The sequence below is a fragment of the Galeopterus variegatus genome, unplaced genomic scaffold (assembly GCF_000696425.1).
Source record: "Galeopterus variegatus unplaced genomic scaffold, G_variegatus-3.0.2 Scaffold68, whole genome shotgun sequence".
Taxonomy (NCBI): domain Eukaryota; kingdom Metazoa; phylum Chordata; class Mammalia; order Dermoptera; family Cynocephalidae; genus Galeopterus; species Galeopterus variegatus.
In genome coordinates this window covers 882,608-902,725 of record NW_007726179.1, presented here as the reverse complement: position 1 = coordinate 902,725, position 20,118 = coordinate 882,608, and the positions used below count along the sequence as shown (strand labels likewise).

Genomic DNA, 20,118 nt, shown 5'->3' with positions numbered 1-20,118 from the left:
ATCCCACATACAGAACCGGCTGCTCACTGGCTGAGCAAGGTGTGGGAGCAACACCGAGGGTTGCGATCCCGTGGCCGGTCCCGGTCCGGGACAGGCGCGACACTGAGGGTTGCGATCCGTTGCCGGTCACGAAAAAAGACAAAAAAAAAAAAAAAAAAAATTCAGTCTAAATATACCACGGAGAAAATTCTGGTGAAAAATTACTGCAGTTTCTCAAATTAAGATGTGCCAGGAAAATAACATTATGTACTTTTGAAAGAAAAATACAAACTTATGCACAAAACTAAATGAGTCTGGTGACAATGCAGGGGTCAAATGTGCAAAGCAAAAGGTGTCAAAACTATATAGTACGAATTTATTCCTCTGCAAAGAAAATCATGGCTCATTTCAGCCTCAGAAATAACCACCTGCCTGCTCAGCCGTGGAAAGTGACAATTTAAAATTAAAAGCAGATTCAACTCATTGTACTATCAAAGAACACGTCAGAGATGGGCCAATAAAACACTTTCCAAAGGATATATTTACTGTATTCATTTACAGATCAAAATTTGAATATGTAACCTTTAGGTTTTGTTTTATTTGCTTTGTGTACTTCTGGTATGTTGTTGTTCATTGTTGATGTTTTTACTTCTTTTTTGTTCTAAAATCATTAATTAGCAAGTTCAGGAACTCTACTGATAAAGATTTCTCTCTTCAATCACAGGAATTGACATTTTCACCTCCAGTGACTATGTCTAAAATTGTCATATCTAAAATGCACACTCATTTTAAAAAGGACTTTCTGAATTTGTAGAAAAATTATAAATAATTTTAATAAAATACTGAAAAAACACATTAAAACCTAAATTATTAGTAATAGGCAATAAGCACAATTCATGATTACGTACCATAATAATAGAATGATTATTTACTGTGTTATATATGTGATTATATATAATATATAATTATGTACTATACTTATTTTGTTTTTTCTTTCTAAATATTGGAAAGCAAATAGTTTGTTCTCTTTAGTGTTGTACTTTTAAATTCCTGTTTACATTTTCAAGTTTTAAACTTATTTTTCTTTTGGTGGCTGGCCAGAATGAGGAACTGAACCCTTGATCTTGGTGTTACAAGACTGCACTCTAACCAACTAAGCTAACTGACTAGCCCAATTTTTACACTTTAATAAGTTACTGCTAAATCTATATGCATAGAACTTGGAATTAGATCCAAATTAATATGTAAAATTGAAGCACAAATATTAGTCCAATTTTGTATAAAATGGTACGTAGATATTGATATCTTATGCTAATACGTTTTTTCACAAGTAAGAGAAAACAACTCAAATAGCTTAAAACCAAAATCAAAGGATATAACAAGGTCTGAGTAGAGAATAAACAGGTCTCAGCCCTATTTCTCTACAGTTTGTGCAGAAAAGACCTGCATTTGACCATTTCTAGGCTGCCCCCTAGGAGCTCATGGTCATTGGGAGACAACGTCTCTCCTCACAAATCTCAGTGGATCACACCTGTTTAAATTAATTGGATAGCTACCAAATGAGTTGATCCCATGTTAAAGATTTTTTGAAAGAACTTGTTTTGCTTTCTTTAGCTTTTTTAGTTTTTGGTTTGTCATTTTGATGTTTTATTAAACAGAAAAAAAAAAAAAAAACCAAACCCTTTAATACTCATTTTTCCCCATCAAAGGCTGACATAAAAAAGGTATAGTCAGCATTCTTGAAGAACATAGGATTATAGAAAGTTATTAAAGGGAAGGCAAAGAATACTTCAGTGCTCTTAGGTGTGGTCCAGGAGTACAATAAATTAGCTTATTATAAGAATTAAACTATTGTTGTTATACCTAAAATAAGAAAATGCGACATATTCCAAAGCTATTCCCCAAACACTGAGTAAACAGAATCATTCTCACCTTGAGGCATCTCAGGTGGAAGATAATGAGGCTCTTGAGCACTAACGTGGACCCATTCAAAGTCATCATATAGATCCTGGTGATAATCACAGGCCCCTGGACCATCATCAAAAGTACAGCCACCTAGAAGGGAAAAGAGGACTACTGTTACATTTGAAACAGATTTTCTTAAAATGGAGAAAGTGCTCAGGAAGTAAACAGTATATTAAAATATGTAATGTGGTACTCATAATTTTAAAAATAAATGGTAATCCTGTTTATCCCTATTCTCTTTAAAATTTCACATAAAAAGAAAGTACCTTCGGTTTGAATAAGAAACTAGTTTGAGCCTCAGAAGGAAAGCTGAAGCTCAGACTTTGGATTATTAAAAATAACAGGCTGGCTGGTTAGCTCAATTGGTTAGAGTGTGGTGATGTAACACCTGGGTCAAGGTTTTGGATCCCCATACCAGCAGCCAAAAAAAAAAAAACCATGTATAGTTAGGATTTTCCCAAAATATACAAATCACCTGGAGTCTAAATAGTTTTTCACAACTTTAGTGGGGAGGGAGAGGAAGTAAAAGATTGAAAATTGTCTTTTTTTCGTAATGCAAGTTCAAAAAGATGAAGTTAATGTTTAAGTCTTACCAAATTCCTTGCTTTAAAAGAACTCTTTGAAATCTACTCATAATAGCAAATGAAACATTTAAAGCTTCACAGGATCTAAAGTGTTTGAGGACTGTGATATACTCTTCCATACTTTAGATTACTTACATACAACAATCATGATTTAAAAGAAGGGGAAAACCTGAAGCACAAAACTGATCAAATTAGCCTATAATCGCTATCACCACTTTCACTTTATTTAATAACCTGTTTTTAAAATGAAGATAGCCTTTCTCCCCTACACCAGTCATTTTTTCCTGGCTTGATTTTCAGGGGTAATTGTATGGCATAAGTAGAATGATTACTTTTGCTTCTTGAGCTATAAATAACAGGCATGCATAACTCAACATATTTAGTTTATTCAAATCATGAAAATAAGAACTGGCCTGTATGTATAATCTTGAAAGAAAATGGGTTAGAACTAATGAAAATCTAGTGATGGGTTTAATGAAAAAATCCAATAACTGGTCTCCTTTCAAATAGCTTGTTTGTTTGATTTCCATGGGGATTTTCATGAAGAAACTCAGCAAATTTTCTGTCCAAGCAACAGGCTAAAGAAGGGTGATAGACTTCAAACCTATAAATTCTTATTTATAAAGGGGGGGGGGGGGGGGGGGGGGGGGGGAGGTGCTGGTAAGTTAGCTCAGTTGACAAGAAAAAGTGAATTCACTTTCCTCACCAAAAGTTTGCATATGAATGAGTTACATTCCTCACCAATGAGCCACTGTCACAGGCAAACCAGCCAAGATCAGAGATGTCCAGAAGACATTATAGCCCTAATACCATTTCCAAAAGCAGAATATGTTGGGTATATCCTTGAATCACTCTTATGACTGCACCAAATCCTTTAAGATAACCAAACTCCAGCGGCTTGAAAGCTTAATAGTCTTTCAAATATGCTTAAAATAGCCTTTTTATAAATGTTGTCATGAAAAATGATGTACTCTTTAATTTAAAATTAATCAATGAAAAGAGGTTGCTAGGAAATGCATCTTCATATAGCAAGGGGAAAGTTTTTCTCAAAACATAATCTGCTATCACAACCCTAAAATTAGGGCTTTGCAACACAGGTGCGGGGAGGGGAATATTACCCCTTAAAATAGCGTGACTGCCCTCTGTATATAAATGTAAACTACCAGTGGAATCTGCATTGACTCATTGGGAAGACAAATGATCTTAATTGCTTTCCTTCATAGCCACTGTTAATTTTAGACTCCAGGTTTCTGATTAGCAATAACAACAAGGAGTAGCTGTACAGAAGAAGTGGGTCAGCCCCTGCTATTTGTTACACATCACTGCCATATCAGAAATGTGTCAAGAGTCTTGAAAATTGTTACTGGTGTACTTGACTTTAGTAAAAAAGTTTTTGAAAGATGAATGTTTAATGTACAGTTTACAGTAAGTTCTAATCCAAGAGGTACATGTCTATTTACCACATATACAGCATACCAATAAGTCTTTGGTAAAGGTTTTTACAGACCTTTTTGTAAAAAAGTTTGTATTTCAAGGTTAAGGATTAACACTGTACTGGAGTAGATAACAGGAAATAAAATAATAAAAATAAAAATCATGCATTGATAAATGAAACAGACTATGGGGGGTATATATTAAGGGTCTTCAAAAGGGTCTTGGAAGGATTCACATTATCTTTCACTTCTATTTTTCTATGACCTTTTTGAAGTGCCCTCACATATAAATAAGTACAGTGTGTTACATGGGATAATAACGGTATGATCGAATCCTGAAGAACTCTAAAGAATTGGCTACCCTACACCTGGCATGATTAGGGAAGGTTCATCAAGTTACTCCAAGTGAAGATGAGTAAGGATGTGCCAAGCAGAGAAAAGTCAGAACAAAAACAGGATTGAAATAAGAGGAAACACAAAAGTAAAGACATAAAAGTCTAACGGAATATGATATGTTGGGGAATCTTGAATAATTTTGTATAATGAACATAAAAGATTTTTATGGGAAGACAGAAACAAAACTAAATATGAAAAATTTGAAGTGTCATAAAAAGGAGTTTAGGTTTTATTCTACAGTTGTATTGAAACAATTACCCACGTGTACGACACAATTCAAGCCATATTAAAAAATGATAGTAACTCTAGCAGCGATGAAGAGTTAAAAGAGGGATGGGGGGAAATGGAGGTAGATGATTCGGTTCAACCTTACAACACAGAACACATCATATATCTTGAGTTAATTCCACCATATACAATCTCTACTGACCATTTAAGACTCACTAGAAATCCCTAAACACAATGTGTCCTATAATAACATAGTCCTCTATACACTTGTTCCTGAGTTCAAAACATCTCTGTGTACAGTATTACAATCTATTTAAAAGGGAACTATCACAGCAGGGTTCCAAGTCATAAATGAAAACATAGGTCACGAATTTAAAGTTTCACTGAGCTGGATGGCAGAAAAGAAGGAGGCAATACTGAATTGGTATTTAAGAAATTTAGTCAGGCAGGAGGGAAGAAAAATGATCAAGGAAACATCTTCCATTTTCAGCTGCATTTGCTACTGGTGATAAGGCTACAATGAGTAGCTGCAAATCATGCTAGAGAAATGGTGACCACAGTTCCTTGACCTTTGGAAGAAAATCACTTCTGAAGAGCTTTTCACAGATTTCTAATTCCTCCATGCCAATCAATCAGCTAAGGAATAGATCTATCACAGTAATGGCCTGCTTCTTCTACGGCAAGCCACTTAAGGGCTTTGCAACCTGTTCACCTGAAAATAAAAATCAAACCGACTTAGAGTTGCCAGAATTTCTTTCCATTCCTAAGCTGCTCACTAAAATAATTGGTGCTAAGTAATATTAGGTACCAACAACAAAAAAAGACCTGGCCCCCAAAACTATGTTGCTTAAACATTTAGCATTCAGAGAGATTCATGAGTGCTTCTTTAAACAGGAGTAGCAGCTCCATGAAAAAGCATAGAAATAAGAGACACTTTCAGTTGAAATCAAACTTTTTAAGAAAATCCAAGGTCAGGTTTATTTAAACAAAGAGGAAAATAAAAAGTCAGGAGGACACTGGACAGGCCATTCTTCTAAATGATATTGTACTAGAATTTTCCACATTGTCCCCTCCAAGGTACCTACATATTCTTAATTTTCTGACTGAGCTTAATAGCAAGAAACAAACAGAACTATCTCTTGTGTTTCTTTACTGTTTGTAAAAAGCTTCATTTGCCTAAAGATACAGACTGTTTTCTTTTGATTTTCTTAAATCATGTGGAATAAATAGGGTTTTAAAAAGTAAGAGGAAAGTCCTGGACAAAGTATGTTGGCATGTTCAGTCCTTAGCACAGTTGTTTGATGACCCTCAAAAATGGATAAATTACCCTTCTTCAATTGTGAATTAAGCTGTGATACACAAATTTCCTGATTTAAGTAATCATCAACTTTGGGATGAACGTTCTTCCATTTTGGACATACAGAAAGATTAATACATGTCATAGGACACATGGAGTACTGAGTTTAACTCTGAATAGGTCGTCTTCATATATGCTAATCAGAAACTGTAATATAAATTTACTGGTATAATGTCCAAAACTCACTACAAAAAAGCCAACATATTTTACAAAAAAATTAAAAATCTAAAAAGGAACTTATTCTACTGACTATCTTAAATGTGGTTCCATTTATAATCAGAGTAAATACAGCTTATTCCCAGAAGAACACCTTATTGGGAAAAGTGTAGAAATAAATAAACTTTGAATTTCCTCTGTACTATACTGGGATATTGTCATAGATTTTTTTTTCCCCCTTTTTAACTCTACACTTCTGAAAATATTGAAGGTACAAAATAGGAACTGACATACCATGATCAATGTGTTGGTTGTTTGCATCTGCTCTAAGGACAAGCAACACTTTTTCTCAGTTTAAGTACTGAAATTAAAATAGGAAAAAAATCCAAGTAGATGCAAAGAACGAATGTCTTTAAGAACATATGTATGAGTCACTGGTCATAATATATTGCTCTGGTTCAATACCGAAGAGGATCTCTACTGCAAGAAAACTAAAAAAATTTTTATAAGAGTTCTGTAAAAGATAATCACTTCAGCTCCAGGAAAAAAAAAATCTTTCGCCTTGCTTGTAGTTAATTAGTGTTTTAAAATATTTGAGGCTAGCTCCTTCATAAAGAAAAAGAAACTTGAGACACTTTGCAGCAACCCAGACCCATCATTTATTGATAGGTAGAAATCACTCTTAATGATAAGAGAAGAACCCATTTCAAACACACCCATTAATTATCTAAGTATTCATCCCTAGAGTTCTATCAGTAGCCGAGAATACATGTTTAATATGTATAATCCATGATTATTTTGCTGATAAGACTTCAATTCAAATGTCTATGATTTGACACAAATGCTATACTCCAACTGAATAATAGTCCTTCAATAAGACTGAATTAACCAGAATGGAATAATCAGTCCAATTTCACTCCTCCCCATTTTTGAAGAGAAGCAATATGAACATTTCCTATCCCTTAATCAATAAGACTTAAGGAATTTTAAGGAACTGGCACACACCACTCAGAAGGTAGAAAGAGAGACAGCATATCTAGACACAGCATAGAAGGATGGCTAAGTAATAGCTTTGCTATTTTACTTCTTTGAGCTTCAGTTTCCTCCCCAGTAAAATCAAGATACTAATAACTACAGTACAGCAGTGTGAGGATTAGTCATAATGCATGTAAAGTTCCTAACACTCAACATTTTTTTAAAAGCACTCATTTTTTCATGTTCCACCTCACCGTTTTTCTGTTGTAAGTGCTACACAGATGTAACCTATGCACATATTTAACAGCTACAGCCTAAATGAAAGAGAAACATGGTTTCCATCTAATTTACCCAGAAAGACTAAAGGGAGTTTACACAAACGCAGTATTACCAAGCCAGTCCTCCCCAAACACTCATCAGATATACTTTCAAACAGTTAGGAAATGCCTTTCTTTAGATCAGGAATCAGCAAACTGTAAATCTGTAAAAATCCAATTAGTGAGTATTTTAGGCTTTGTGGGCCATACCATTTCTGTCACAACTACACAACTCTTGTCATTGTAACAAGAAAGGAATCACAGAGAATACCTACCAAATGCATGGCTGTAGTAGAATAAAACTTTAATTATGAAAGAGCCCACAGGCTGGATTTGGCCAATGGGCCATAGTTCACCAACCCCTGGTTCAGATCTAACTATATGTAGAACATAGTCTAGTTAAAAGCATACAACCAAGGGTCTTCAATTTCTGCATCATCTACATATTACTCAATTTTCTTTGCCATGTATCGGGATGACTAGGAACAGGCCACCACTGGGAAACTGAGCCAGAAATGGAGTCTGAATGATGGTACTACACCTGAAACCAAATCAGCTGCCAGGTGGGACAGCAATATAAGTCAAAGTGAAAGTATGAGACAGCTAGAGAGGCTTTCAAGGTCCTCTAGTCCAAAGGCTTCAAACTTGTGAGACCACAAAGGGTACATTTTACCTTGTGATTGCATGCATACGTGCATGCAAATCATCTCCTACTATGGGTCACTAGTTCAGCACTCTTTCCATAAATGAAATAAAATGAAGAGTAGTTGTGTGAATCAGGGAATTAAATACATTGTTTTAAAAGACCAGCAATCCTTTATCTCAAATACATGTGATTACATGTTATTGGAGAAGAGGATCCAGAAGACAGGTGTGAGCAATCCAAATCTCTGTATCTAATTTTCAGGTCTTGGGCACAAGTCAGGATCCAAAAATAAGCTCCTGAGACCCAGGCAGCCCTGACAGTATATATGTGACTTCATCCAACCTCATTATGAGGCTAATGGATGATTACATGCCAAATAGCCATAGACATGATTTCACAGATAAAAAGAGGTTTATCAAAATGTAAAAGGAACTTATTAGTAAAAAAAAAAAACCTCACAGTAGAAAAAATAAAAATTGCCCAGGGTCACCGAGCAAGAAAATATCAGAGCCAGGAACTCAGCCTCAGCACGACATGTTCTTTACTCTTTACCACTACACTAAATGGCTCCTCAAAATGAGGCAGAACTAGACGTTTCCAGAATCATCCAGGACAGCACCTGTAATGGGCACAGCCTCAAGATATTACCTAATAGAGAGCACATTCCCCATTCCACCCATGTGATGGCATGGTGGTGCTCCATCTTTGAGGATAAAATGTAGTAAACTTTGAACTACATCACATGTCAAAGTCTCTCAGGCATCCTTGATGCCTCAGACAGGAAAGGGTTTTTATTGGAAAGAGATATAAAAACCTAGCTGGTTAACTAATAATTTCCACAAATAATTTTATTCAATTAGGATGACTTAAGTCTGAAAATTTGTATAATCATAATACTTTCCTATCACTCTTGCTTGGCAACCTTCACTTTTCACCTCGTCTCCCCCAAAACATATATAAACAAGGGGCTTTTCTATTTTTAAACATATTAAAATAAAAAACATTAAAATAAATTAAAAGCAACTTTGTTCTGACAATTTTTGCAGCAGTGTTCATACTAACTGCACGGTAAGAACCCAGGTGTTTTTAAAAGATCATTAGTGAGTGTATTTACCCAAGTTTCTTTTCCTATTTTTTTATCCTGTTAACTATTCCAGTAAATTCTCATTTTTTTTACTTAACGTTAGATACACAATCTAGAGAAACCCACTGAACAAAGTAATAGAGAGTAAATGGAGTGAAAAATAAAATTACCAACTGAAGCCATATTTACATTTTGGTAAAATTGGAAACCACCCAAGCTCACATTTAAACATTTCTTAGTATTATTTTGTTTCTCGTGGAGGGATTACTGTGAGTCCCACTTCACCCATAGCAGGCACATACTCGCTTATGTCAGCACTTACTTGCTCCTGACTCAGCTCAAGCATGATGGGTGATTGATCATTTTTCATTTATTCATTTATGAAGGGAGTTTTGTGAAAGGCTGAAGCCATGTAAAACAGAATTCCATGACCCAGCCTCCAAGAGAAAGGGCAAAGATCCGGTTTGAAGCTTTGAATTTAAAGTTTTATATCAGATTGGCAAAGGAATCTTAAATGTACTCAATTACATTTTAAGAAGGTCAACAATTCAGTTTGTAAGACTTTGAAATATATGTCAAACTAACAGATAACCAAGTTTAAAAAAAAAAACTATCTTTCCATATTTTCATTACTATGAAACCCCTTTCCTATAGAATATTTCTAGACTTGGTTAATGTAGAAGGTTTACAGGACAAAGTTTGGGTTGTTGAAAATTCTAAAAACACATTCTTCAGAGTAAGGAGTTTTCTGCAATTTTTTTTTACTTAGAAAAAGAAAATTGGATATCATCATCACTTCAGGATGTAATCATCTACTCTTCTCATTCTAAGCATGATTTAAAGTCAGTGTGGCCTTCTATTTGGTCCACAGAAAACAAGCCACTCACACAAACACAAGCAAATATAAGTTATGTTGATGTTGAATGACATCAGAGATCTTGTTGTCACAAACCTTTGTCCCTTTTCTCATAAGGAATCATTCTGAGCTTTAACCAAAGTTTGGGTGAGACTTTCACTATAACCTTTAAAAGTGTAACTTCTGACCAAATGAATGCTGAAGCCTGAAGAACAGTAACTTTCTCCTCAAAGTTCCTCTCTCAGGAGACTGCATATGGTTAACATTTAGTGGAATGGGCACATAAAATAAAGATTCTTCAAGTTGCAAAAAGCACTGCTACACACAGACATTTAAGTGACATGTGAGTAAATGGCCATTCTAACCTAACGGAAAGAATCTTTAGTGGGAAAATGGTAAATAAGGTTTTGGACTGGGCCTCATCAAAATTCAGATCTGCTTGTGTCTTCATTTTCTCATTTCTATACCAAGAAAGAAATAATTTGACTTCACTTTCCCATCTCTACTTCCAACTACTACTTAGGAATGTTGTGCCAATTCATTTAAAAATCATTTTACAATATCCTATGACGTTAGAAGCTGTGCTATGTACATTTAAGTAATCGATAAGTTAGAATTTTCATGTAGGAAACAAGTAGGTGATCTTATTATGGTTTTATATTTACATGAAATTTTAAATGTAAAATGATCAATAATTTGGAGGATTAGAAAACGGAAGATGAACTTCCAATACCCCGTTACTCCTAAGCTTTTCTGAAAAGATAAAGCAGCTATGTAATAATAAATTCAGAAATATGTCAGAAATAGATGCCACCACTGACTCTTCTTCCCAGTAGAACTCTTAAAATGTAAAAAATACAAAAAATTTCAAAACTACAAAAAATGACTCAGTACAGAACAGAGGTCTGGGGCAGGAAGAATAATTTAATAGAGATATAAGGTTAACTTTCTTTTGTTGCACACTCCAGCAGATCAGGGTTTCATGGTTCCCCAGAATGGTAGGTATGAAAATATCTACGCACTTGAGATATCCTGGTTTCACCCAATGTAGATGACTGGCTGAAGCATTATTACCGATTTATTCAATATTCTTAAATTTTCTCTCCAACTCTTGTTCTAAAACATAATTACCAACTTTAAATCTACCAAATTTTTAGGTTTACTGAGAAAAGGCAAACATATTAAGAAGTTTTTAATTTCAAATATGGGGGGAGAGAAGCTGGCAAATAAAATCTGAATAATAAAAGCAGTGGCAGTATGAAGATAACATTTTGACTCTGGTATCCCTCGTGAAGTATGATAAATTTCATGTCTCACTTCCCACCTCAACCCATAGCTTATACTTTGAAATTTTGAAATCTCTAAAAATAGATAAAATAAAATACATTACTACTATATGTTGCTGACAAAGCCAATCTGGCAAGTAGTTAGTAAAAACAAATTGCCTGCTAAATGTCTCAATGAACTTAAGAAAAGTCTCTCATCCTCTCTATTCAATTAAGGGCACATTGCTACAAAAATGAGAGGTTTGTCCATACCATTTGCACAAACTCAAAGGACTGATAATATGTTGACCAGAGATGGGGTAATAATACAGGGCAATTGGCACTTTCTTTTTTTGAGGGCAGTTTGGTTTTCTTTAGGAAAGTTTTTAATGCACTTGCTTTGTGATCCAGCATTTTTACTTCCAGAAATCTACTCTACATAAATAAATGTTGGGATATGTGCAGTCCTGAGTCCTAAAATACAAGCTAGGGCTACTACCCTCACCCCCCAAAAAAATATTTATGGGTCTTTTCAATGGCACCCAAAGACAACAGGACTGCCTTCAAGTTTGAAGGGCACTAACAGTAAAATTACTTGCACATATACCCGCAAACTTTGGACTAATGCAAGATACTATAACAGTTAATTCATGTGGGGAATCTAAATATTCAATATTATCAACTGGTGAAGTATATTTAAAAAACAACACAGAATCTAGCAATTATTTAGCCAAATGCTAAGGGAATAAAAAGATCTAAAGATAGTACAGACGTGAAGAAATGTTGAAACAAGAGCACAAATGGGAAAGGGAAAGTTTCATACGAGATGAGTGATACAAAAGCATCCTTCCCTAGCCACCAACTGTTTCTGCTAGCTGTTTAGCAGACTGAGAAAACAAACACAGGGAAACTACTTATGAGAAGTAATACGTTATGACAAACTATTCAAGATAAGACTGATTATACCAATAGCATTGTAAGTCAACCAAAAATAAAATGATCTAAAAGAATGGCTTTGAGAATAACTTCCTAGTATTCTCTCAACATCTAATAACATAACTTACCATCCTTTTATCATTTCAGTAACTTCAGGCCTAATCCAAAGACACAAACAGAATGCAAAATAGATTAAGGTGTAATAGTGAGTTAAATACGTCAAAAGCATTTCTGATGCTGCTTCATCTGCAAAGGATGGGTTTCTAACTTTGCCAGAGAATACAGTCATACACATATTTCCATATAAAATGCTTCAACCATGACTGTGACTATCTAGCTACTATTACTCATAACACTATTTAATTCAATATTTTTACTACTAACCTGACATTAGTAAAATAAAATCTATTCAATTAGTGGAATATAATAAAATCAACTAGTGAAATCATATGTTAAATGTATTAGCAGAAGTAGGAAAATATCTTCTAAAGTCAAGTCCCTTCCTAATCCCTCCTTTCATCTCTCAGTATTGTGATTAAGTCTACATTTGTGATTATGATATGAGTATGGAGATTTTAGTCTACAGTTTGGATGTTACCATAGGCTTTACTTAGATCAAGATGGTGCATGGAAGAAGTGGGACTAGAGAAAGTAAGACATGAAAATCATGGTATAGATAAGCAATTAGCTGATACTCCAAGTAACTGTATGTATTTGACTAAGATTCTTTCATGAAATGCTCTACAGAGTGAGTAATAACAGGAAAAAGGACTGTTGCATTATAGAAAATAGGTGACAGAAACCCACGGGAATGAAATTATCTCTTGAGGAAGGAACAGAAGAGACTTTAGGCAGGAGGAGAAAGAACAGTGTTAAAGACTAAGAGCTCGAAGGGTCTATGAGGGTGATGGGTGGGCATCAGAGACCCCTAAGATAAGGCCTAGATGGACTGGATAGTGGAGTTTGTGAGCTGCTCAATCTAAGTGGCAAAGGAATGACTAGCAAACTGCACATGAAAACCATGACGTGTATAAAGTTGTATCACTTTAAGAACTGCCTGCAGATGCATAGAAGGCAGAGAAGAGGCATTCAGATTCTTCTTCAGCAGGCTTTAAACCTCCAAACGGGGAAGAGCCGCCATGCAGAAATGTGTGAGGTTAGAAATCCCTTCCCTGCTGTAACCAGGTCTACAAGTAAATATCCCCAAAAGATGAGAATGATCCATTTATAGGATTCTGCAGTACACCCCTACTCCCCATTAGTAATCCATAAAAGGGATTAGCTATGTTTCATATTGAGAGGTTTTTCATGTATTCTGAGCATCTTGTAAAATAGACAAAAAGACTTCTTGCTGTAGAGATATTGGCAATAACGTGATAATGTTTCCAAGAAATAGTATTTCTCCCAAAAACATTAAAAATCGTTAAAAGTTAGTGACCTGTCGTATGGCCTTGCACCAAGCTGTGGCGACGTCTACTAGATGCAATTCCGAACTGGAGTATTTGATTTCTTTAAAGACCTTAAGAGCTCAGTAAGTGAAAGGCCACTGCATCTGACTCAATGGCATTAATTACACCTCCAAGGGTGAGTCAAAGAGTAAGACTTTTTATAAAACACTGGTCTAGATGTCACAGGGGAAGGGAACTGCAGGGTAAGTGATTATGCGCAGGAAAATTGACTTTCTGCCCAATCACTAACTTGGCTGAGGCTAGGCCAAGTGGTAAAACTTCCTTCCCAGCCTTAAATTTATAATCACAATCACAACCACAGCCTCCATAAAAAGCAAATGAACAGGCTCCCCTTAGACCTTTCAGATGCAAAGTAAAGCTCTCCAAAGACCCACGGTGTTGGGCATATGACACTTTCTCTACATTTCAATGTTACCTCAGAGAAAAGTCAGAACTAAACTAGTCAACATTATTGTAAACTAGGCAACATTATTGTGATACACTATACACAGAAAACATAAATATATATTTTCACACAGAGAAAGGAGAAGGGGCTTTTAAAAGTTTTCACTTCTAAATTGAGAGCAGTTTTACCTCGGTCCTATGATCAAATCTATTCTCCAAATATTGACAGCTTCAAGCAGATATAAGCAGCAGTAAATTACAATATGTGCTACTTGGAATGCAGTTTTACAATTACAACCTTTAGATGCATTAGAATTCAGAAACAAAACTCAGAAAGGTTTTATGTATCTCAAAGGAGATTAATGAAAATATTTGGTCAGAATACAAACGAAGTGTAAAGCCAACAGTTATTTTTAAAATACGAAAAATATTTAACACAGTTTACGGCACATAGTAAGTACTAAATAAACAATAGCTTTTTTTAATTGAAAAGATCATACATATTACCGCCAGAGATAATAAGTGCTAATATTTTGGTTTGCATTTCTTTCTAGGCTTTCCCACATTATACGCTCTTATTTTTTATTGATTACATTTAGAAAAACTACCACTTTTTGAAAATTTGCAGTATCTGATCATTTTGCTAATGACCAAAATCTACTAATTTTACAGTAGATTGATAATGTCTAAACAATGCTGTTTGTTCTCCTTTGTATGTGTATGTAATTAATAAAATCCATAAGAATTTCTAAAACAATATCATTAATAGTGATATTGAACAGGTGTTATTTTACTAGTATTCTTCCGATTAGCTGGAGTGTGAATTTATTGGTAGATTAATATCTTTCTCCATCCATCTTCAGTGCCACTTCCAAAAGAGGATATTTTTTAAGTAAAAAGTAAGAGTAGTGGTAGAAGCTGTAATAGTGCCAGAACAAGTAACAGAAATACACATCTCTATGGCAGAGAAAGAAACAGCAATACAAGAAACAGCAGCAGTAGTATTAACAGCATCCAGTGACAACAGAGTGGCTACGACATGTCAGGCGCTGTTCTAAGTACTTTCTATAAAGTAATTCACTTAATCCTCACGACAACCTAAATAGATGGGCATTATTATTATTTCTGTTTTATTGATGAAGAAACTAAGATTTCTTCAAGAGAAAGCTTGTATAATCTGTTCAAGGTCACATTGCTAGTCAGGCACCAAGCCAGTCTCTAAATCCAAAAGCAAAGCCGGCATTTCCAAACTTTCTTCACATGGATGGAAACAAGCACTTCAGAGGAAGAAGACTTGAGGTAGCCAACAAGCAAGCCAGGTATTACCAAATCAAAATGCAGACTAAACAGCAGCCTCAAATCATAGGCCAGATACCACTGGCATGCCAACAAATTCTGAGCACAGGAGAGATCCCTAGAGAAAAAAGATATGTTTTTGCACAAAGTATGGCCAATTACAAGAGTTCTCCTAGGAAAAATGGATTTCATGTTCCAAACACTCCAACATAGTAAAGTAATGGCTTCCTCTTGGCCCAGGAATCTCATAGGCTTCTTACGCCAGTGAATTTTAAGTAAGCTTCTGGCACTAGTTCTCTTTCACTCTTTTCTCCCTGTTTCTTCTCTTAGAGAGGGGGAGGGAGGCATGGTCTCATTTTAGCAGCTGTATGACTCAGCTGTCTACATGCCCACACCAGGAATTTGGACAACCTTTTAGAGATGCCATTGTAAGTGAGAAATTGTTGGGGCAACAAGGATACATGCCTCTTTCAGTTTGCATCTCCTTTGTGTAATAAATATTTTTAACCCAGTTTATTTCGGCATCTATAATCCATTTATTTCCTCAGTAGTAAAGGGCATTTAATTTACTAGAACCAGCTATTTAAGGATGGTAAGTGTATTTAAACCCAATCTACATATTGTTACAGCAGGACAAGGCAATGATATTCTAAACTGACTCCTAACAGAGTTCAGAGCAATCCTACAAAAGAAGAGTAAAATATCAAGGGTATCTGGAAGTGTCTATCTTCAGCGTGCTGCTCGGACCAATGCATAAAAGAACATTTACTTGTCCCTTTTCTCCATGAAGTTCATCACAGTTTTCTAGGAAAATGCAGGGCTCCACTTGCTCTAAATGCTCATTTATTTAAAATGAAAGAATTTAAAAATGTGAGGAGTTGCAAAAGATTCTCAAGCCTACTGAGTACAATTCTCCACCCAGTAGAGGAATGTCCTCTGGAGTCTCAGGGCAGATGGCCTCTCTTCCATCTGCTTGGATATTTTTCACATACTTGATCTTAAGAATGGGATATCAATGGTATTCCTTCAGGAGGTCTTTGAAATCACTCAACATTCAGATGGAATGGCATGGCACTTTTTAGATCTTCCCAAAGGCTACACCCTATTGGATGTAATACAAACATTAAACTTCAAAATTGGAAAGGAGTTTTAGGATCAGTAAGCGCAGGTCACTTTGTTTTAACCTAGACCACAATCTAGATTAGTTACGTAGGAGGTCTACAGGTGCATATATGTGAAGCTCACCTATAATGATCACTTTATGAGGATTCCTCTCCTATACTGACCCAACTTTACAAAACTTTATAAAGCTTCATTTCTGTTTATTTTTCTTATTCAAACTGATGTCTACTTCTTAATTTTTTTCTTTCCATCCTATTTACTTAACCCTGATCAAAAAATAAAGAAGACTAGCACAAGTTAATAAGTCACTAAAAGAAAACAGAAACTACAGTACCTGGATTCTGATGTCTCATGGGTCACAACTGAAAGAAAAATGAAAGTGGCTCATTCAGGCTTTAAGGACTAAATAGGGTAACAAATTCCACTGATATTCCCCAAACTCTAAGGCATGAGCTAAATCATACTAAATATATCTGTAATATTAAGTAAAACAAATGCTCATTAAAAAAGGCCACATTTTCTCCAACTCTTAGTATTCAAGTTTCACAACTAGAAGAAACGTCAAGATTTTACCACCATCAGCTCCCTATCAACAGGTAGGAAAGGATTCATGGCCTCTTTTCACACCTGAGACTCTCTAAGGTTAATTGACATTCCCAGACTCCTAGTCAATGACCGAAAGCCTCCATCCCAGGACCCCTCTAGTACAACTCTTCTTTCCCTATAACACACCACCCTGGAATGTTTATTATTCAGTTTGTCTCTGTCAGCCAATATAATTATTAAAATATTTTTTGCTACGGCGCTTAAATATTTTCTCAAAGTGAAAAGAATTTAAAGATAGCAGATATTGTATGTAATTCACCTAATTTTTAAAAAATGAATCAAATAGGTGAGAAATTAGATTGCTTTGCCACTAATTTCTAAAACCTCATCTTCTGGAGGAGCTTAGTTCTTTTACTGATCTGTCCAATTGATCTAAGGCAATAAAGCCATTTCTCAGCTTTACTAAATGTAGTGTATAGAGTATAAGAAACCAAACACTTCAGGAAAAGATTCAATTTTTTAAAAAGAAAGAAAATAACGTAAGTGGTTTATTAAATCACATACTGTATATCAGACACTGCAGATAGTACTTTCATTTAATATTTACAAATATTTTTATGTCATTTTATATTAATTTCATATTTACAAATATCAATATCCATTTTCATTTAATATGAAATTTTAGTATTTAATTTAATATAAATATTTGATTTCGTTTAATATTTAAAAATAAGGTCAGTGAAAATGTTCTCATTTTACAGCTCAGAAAACTGAGATGCAGAACAGTTCACTGATTTGGCCAAGGTCACATAGCTACAACTGTCAGACTGAAACTTGTATCTATCTGATGTCAAAGCTTGTGCACTTTTCAATCCACCTAAAAAACAAAAGCAACTGGAGAACTGATGACATTCAGCAGAAGGAGGACATGGCAGGGATTATTCATTTGCACATGGTCTAGATTAGGCGACTGTTAGTAAACCTGGTAATCTTGTTTTTTCCTTAATAAATTTTTAAAATTTATGCTCACTTGCTCACATAATACAAGGTTTGGCACAACTTGGCAGAAAACACAGTCAGATCTAATCTGCAGGTCCACTTCTAAACTTCCTCCCCAACAACCTTAGAATTCTCCAATGGGAAGGCTTCTGTGTGAAAATTAAAAGGAAAAGAGGTGATTCTCTAAGAATTTTGGTTTTCATCACACTTAGTTTCTAAGGCCATAAGACAATCACCACAATTAAAGAAAGCTCTTCCTTTTAATGAGTAATAGTAAAGTATTATTTTAATAAACAGAAAAAAGGCATATTCTTATTTCAGTAGTGAAAAAAGTGCTATTCCAGACATACAGTGAGAAAATAATATATATATGTATATTCTCACAAATCACTCCCACAAAGCACTTTGGCAGAGATGACTCTTGAGGATAATGTCTATTTGTCAAGTCCCCTTGTCTTCTAAGAGAACAGGCTGGAGTAAAGGCATCTAACCCAAGAGGCAGCAGATGAGACTTGTTAAGATAATGGCATGAAAAATGACCCTAATCCAACAAATGTTATGATCACAATAACATTAAATCCCCCTCTATAAAAGATTCTCAACGTTTATTTGCTCAATCACAGTAACTTGTGTGAATCCAGCAGGATACACAACACATAGGAAGGCTTAAATAAACAGCAATTCAAAATTACTGAAAATATAAGATAAAAAATTCCAGTCTTCCATAAATGATTTAAAAAAAAAAACTTGGTAGTGCTAAATATGTGATGATTAGGATCAAATGTTTGGGGCTGGTAATTGTAGGTGTCATCGGAGCTCACTGAAACTAGATAGCAGTAAAGAACTCAATTCAATAAACATCTATTGAAGTACCAGTACTACACTAGATTTGGGGGATATAGAGACAAAGAAGTGGCTGTCATAAAAGGGGCTGGAGAAATATAAGTAAATAATCACAACACAAGAAATATGCACCACGCGTCCAGATAGCAAAGGATAAGTGATTAATAACCACTATACCTAGATGGTCAACAAAGAGTTCACAGAAAATCTGGTATATGAACTAAGTTTAGAAGGAAGACTAACAGACAAAGGAAACAGCAGGTACAAAAGCAGCATGACTACAGCTCCACAAACTCTGTTTGTGAGCAGTATCACGTTTAAGAGGGAATGCTAAGAAAAGAGCAGGAGCGGTCAATATCATTCACCGACAACTGGCTTTTATGCCATGCTGAGTATTGGGAACTCCCCTTACAAACAAAAGACACCAGTGAGATTTGTGTTTCAAAAGGACCACATTAGCAGTAGTATAAAGGATGGATTGTAGAGGACGACACACAAAGAGGACGGCAAGACTTGAAGAATTGATTGCAATAGTATAGGTGAGAGTTAGAGAAGGTCTGAACTAATCAAGGTTCAAAACCAGAACTACTACTGGTACAATGATATATAGGTGCTTTCACTTTTCCAAGACATTGGGGGAAATACAATGAAACTATAAATTTGTAGTCATTATCTTTTTTAAAAAATTAAAAGCAGCTTACATATTTGATGTTGTCTTGGCTTTCTTTTAGAATAAAAATTAACAGAGAACATATGGATACACAAAAACATATATATGCACACATACACATGTACATACAAAAAAGACTTAGAGGATAGAGCAAACTATTTTAGCAATATTTCTTTCAGACTTGTAGGACTATAACCTTCTTTGTATTTTTCAAATTTCTTACCATGAGTTCTTTTATCTTATAATAAAGGTGTTATATATCTATTCTTTCCAGAGTAGATGGAAAAACTTAAAAAGTCAAATGAGAACATTCATATCATTCAGTAGATATTTACTAAGTAAAGACAAGTCATACTTGGGCCGGCCCGGTGGTGCACTGGATAGTGCGCCGCTTGGGAAGCGCGGTGGCGCTCCCGTCCGAGGGTTCGGATCCCACATACAGACCGGCTCCCGCTCACTGGCTGAGCGAGGCGCGGGAGCAACGCCGAGGCTTGCGATCCCGTTGCCGGTCCCCGGTCCGGTACGGGGGCAACACTGAGGGTTGCGATCCGTTGCTGGACACGGAAAAAAGACAAAAGACAAAAAAAAAAAAAAAAAAAAAAAAAAAAAAAA

The 20,118-nt window shown here is 35.3% G+C and overlaps 1 protein-coding gene across 1 annotated transcript in view; it reads right to left on the bottom strand.

Moving 5' to 3' along the window:
* LOC103594396 (receptor-type tyrosine-protein phosphatase kappa) overlaps positions 1-20,118 on the bottom strand; it is a gene marked incomplete at its 3' end in the record, with an annotated part of 459,087 nt that overhangs the window by 336,761 nt on the left and 102,208 nt on the right. Inside the window, exon 2 of the mRNA XM_008577608.1 lies at positions 1,912-2,034. Within this exon, the coding sequence (XP_008575830.1) occupies positions 1,912-2,034 (123 nt within the window). The remainder of the gene's footprint in view (positions 1-1,911; positions 2,035-20,118) is intronic.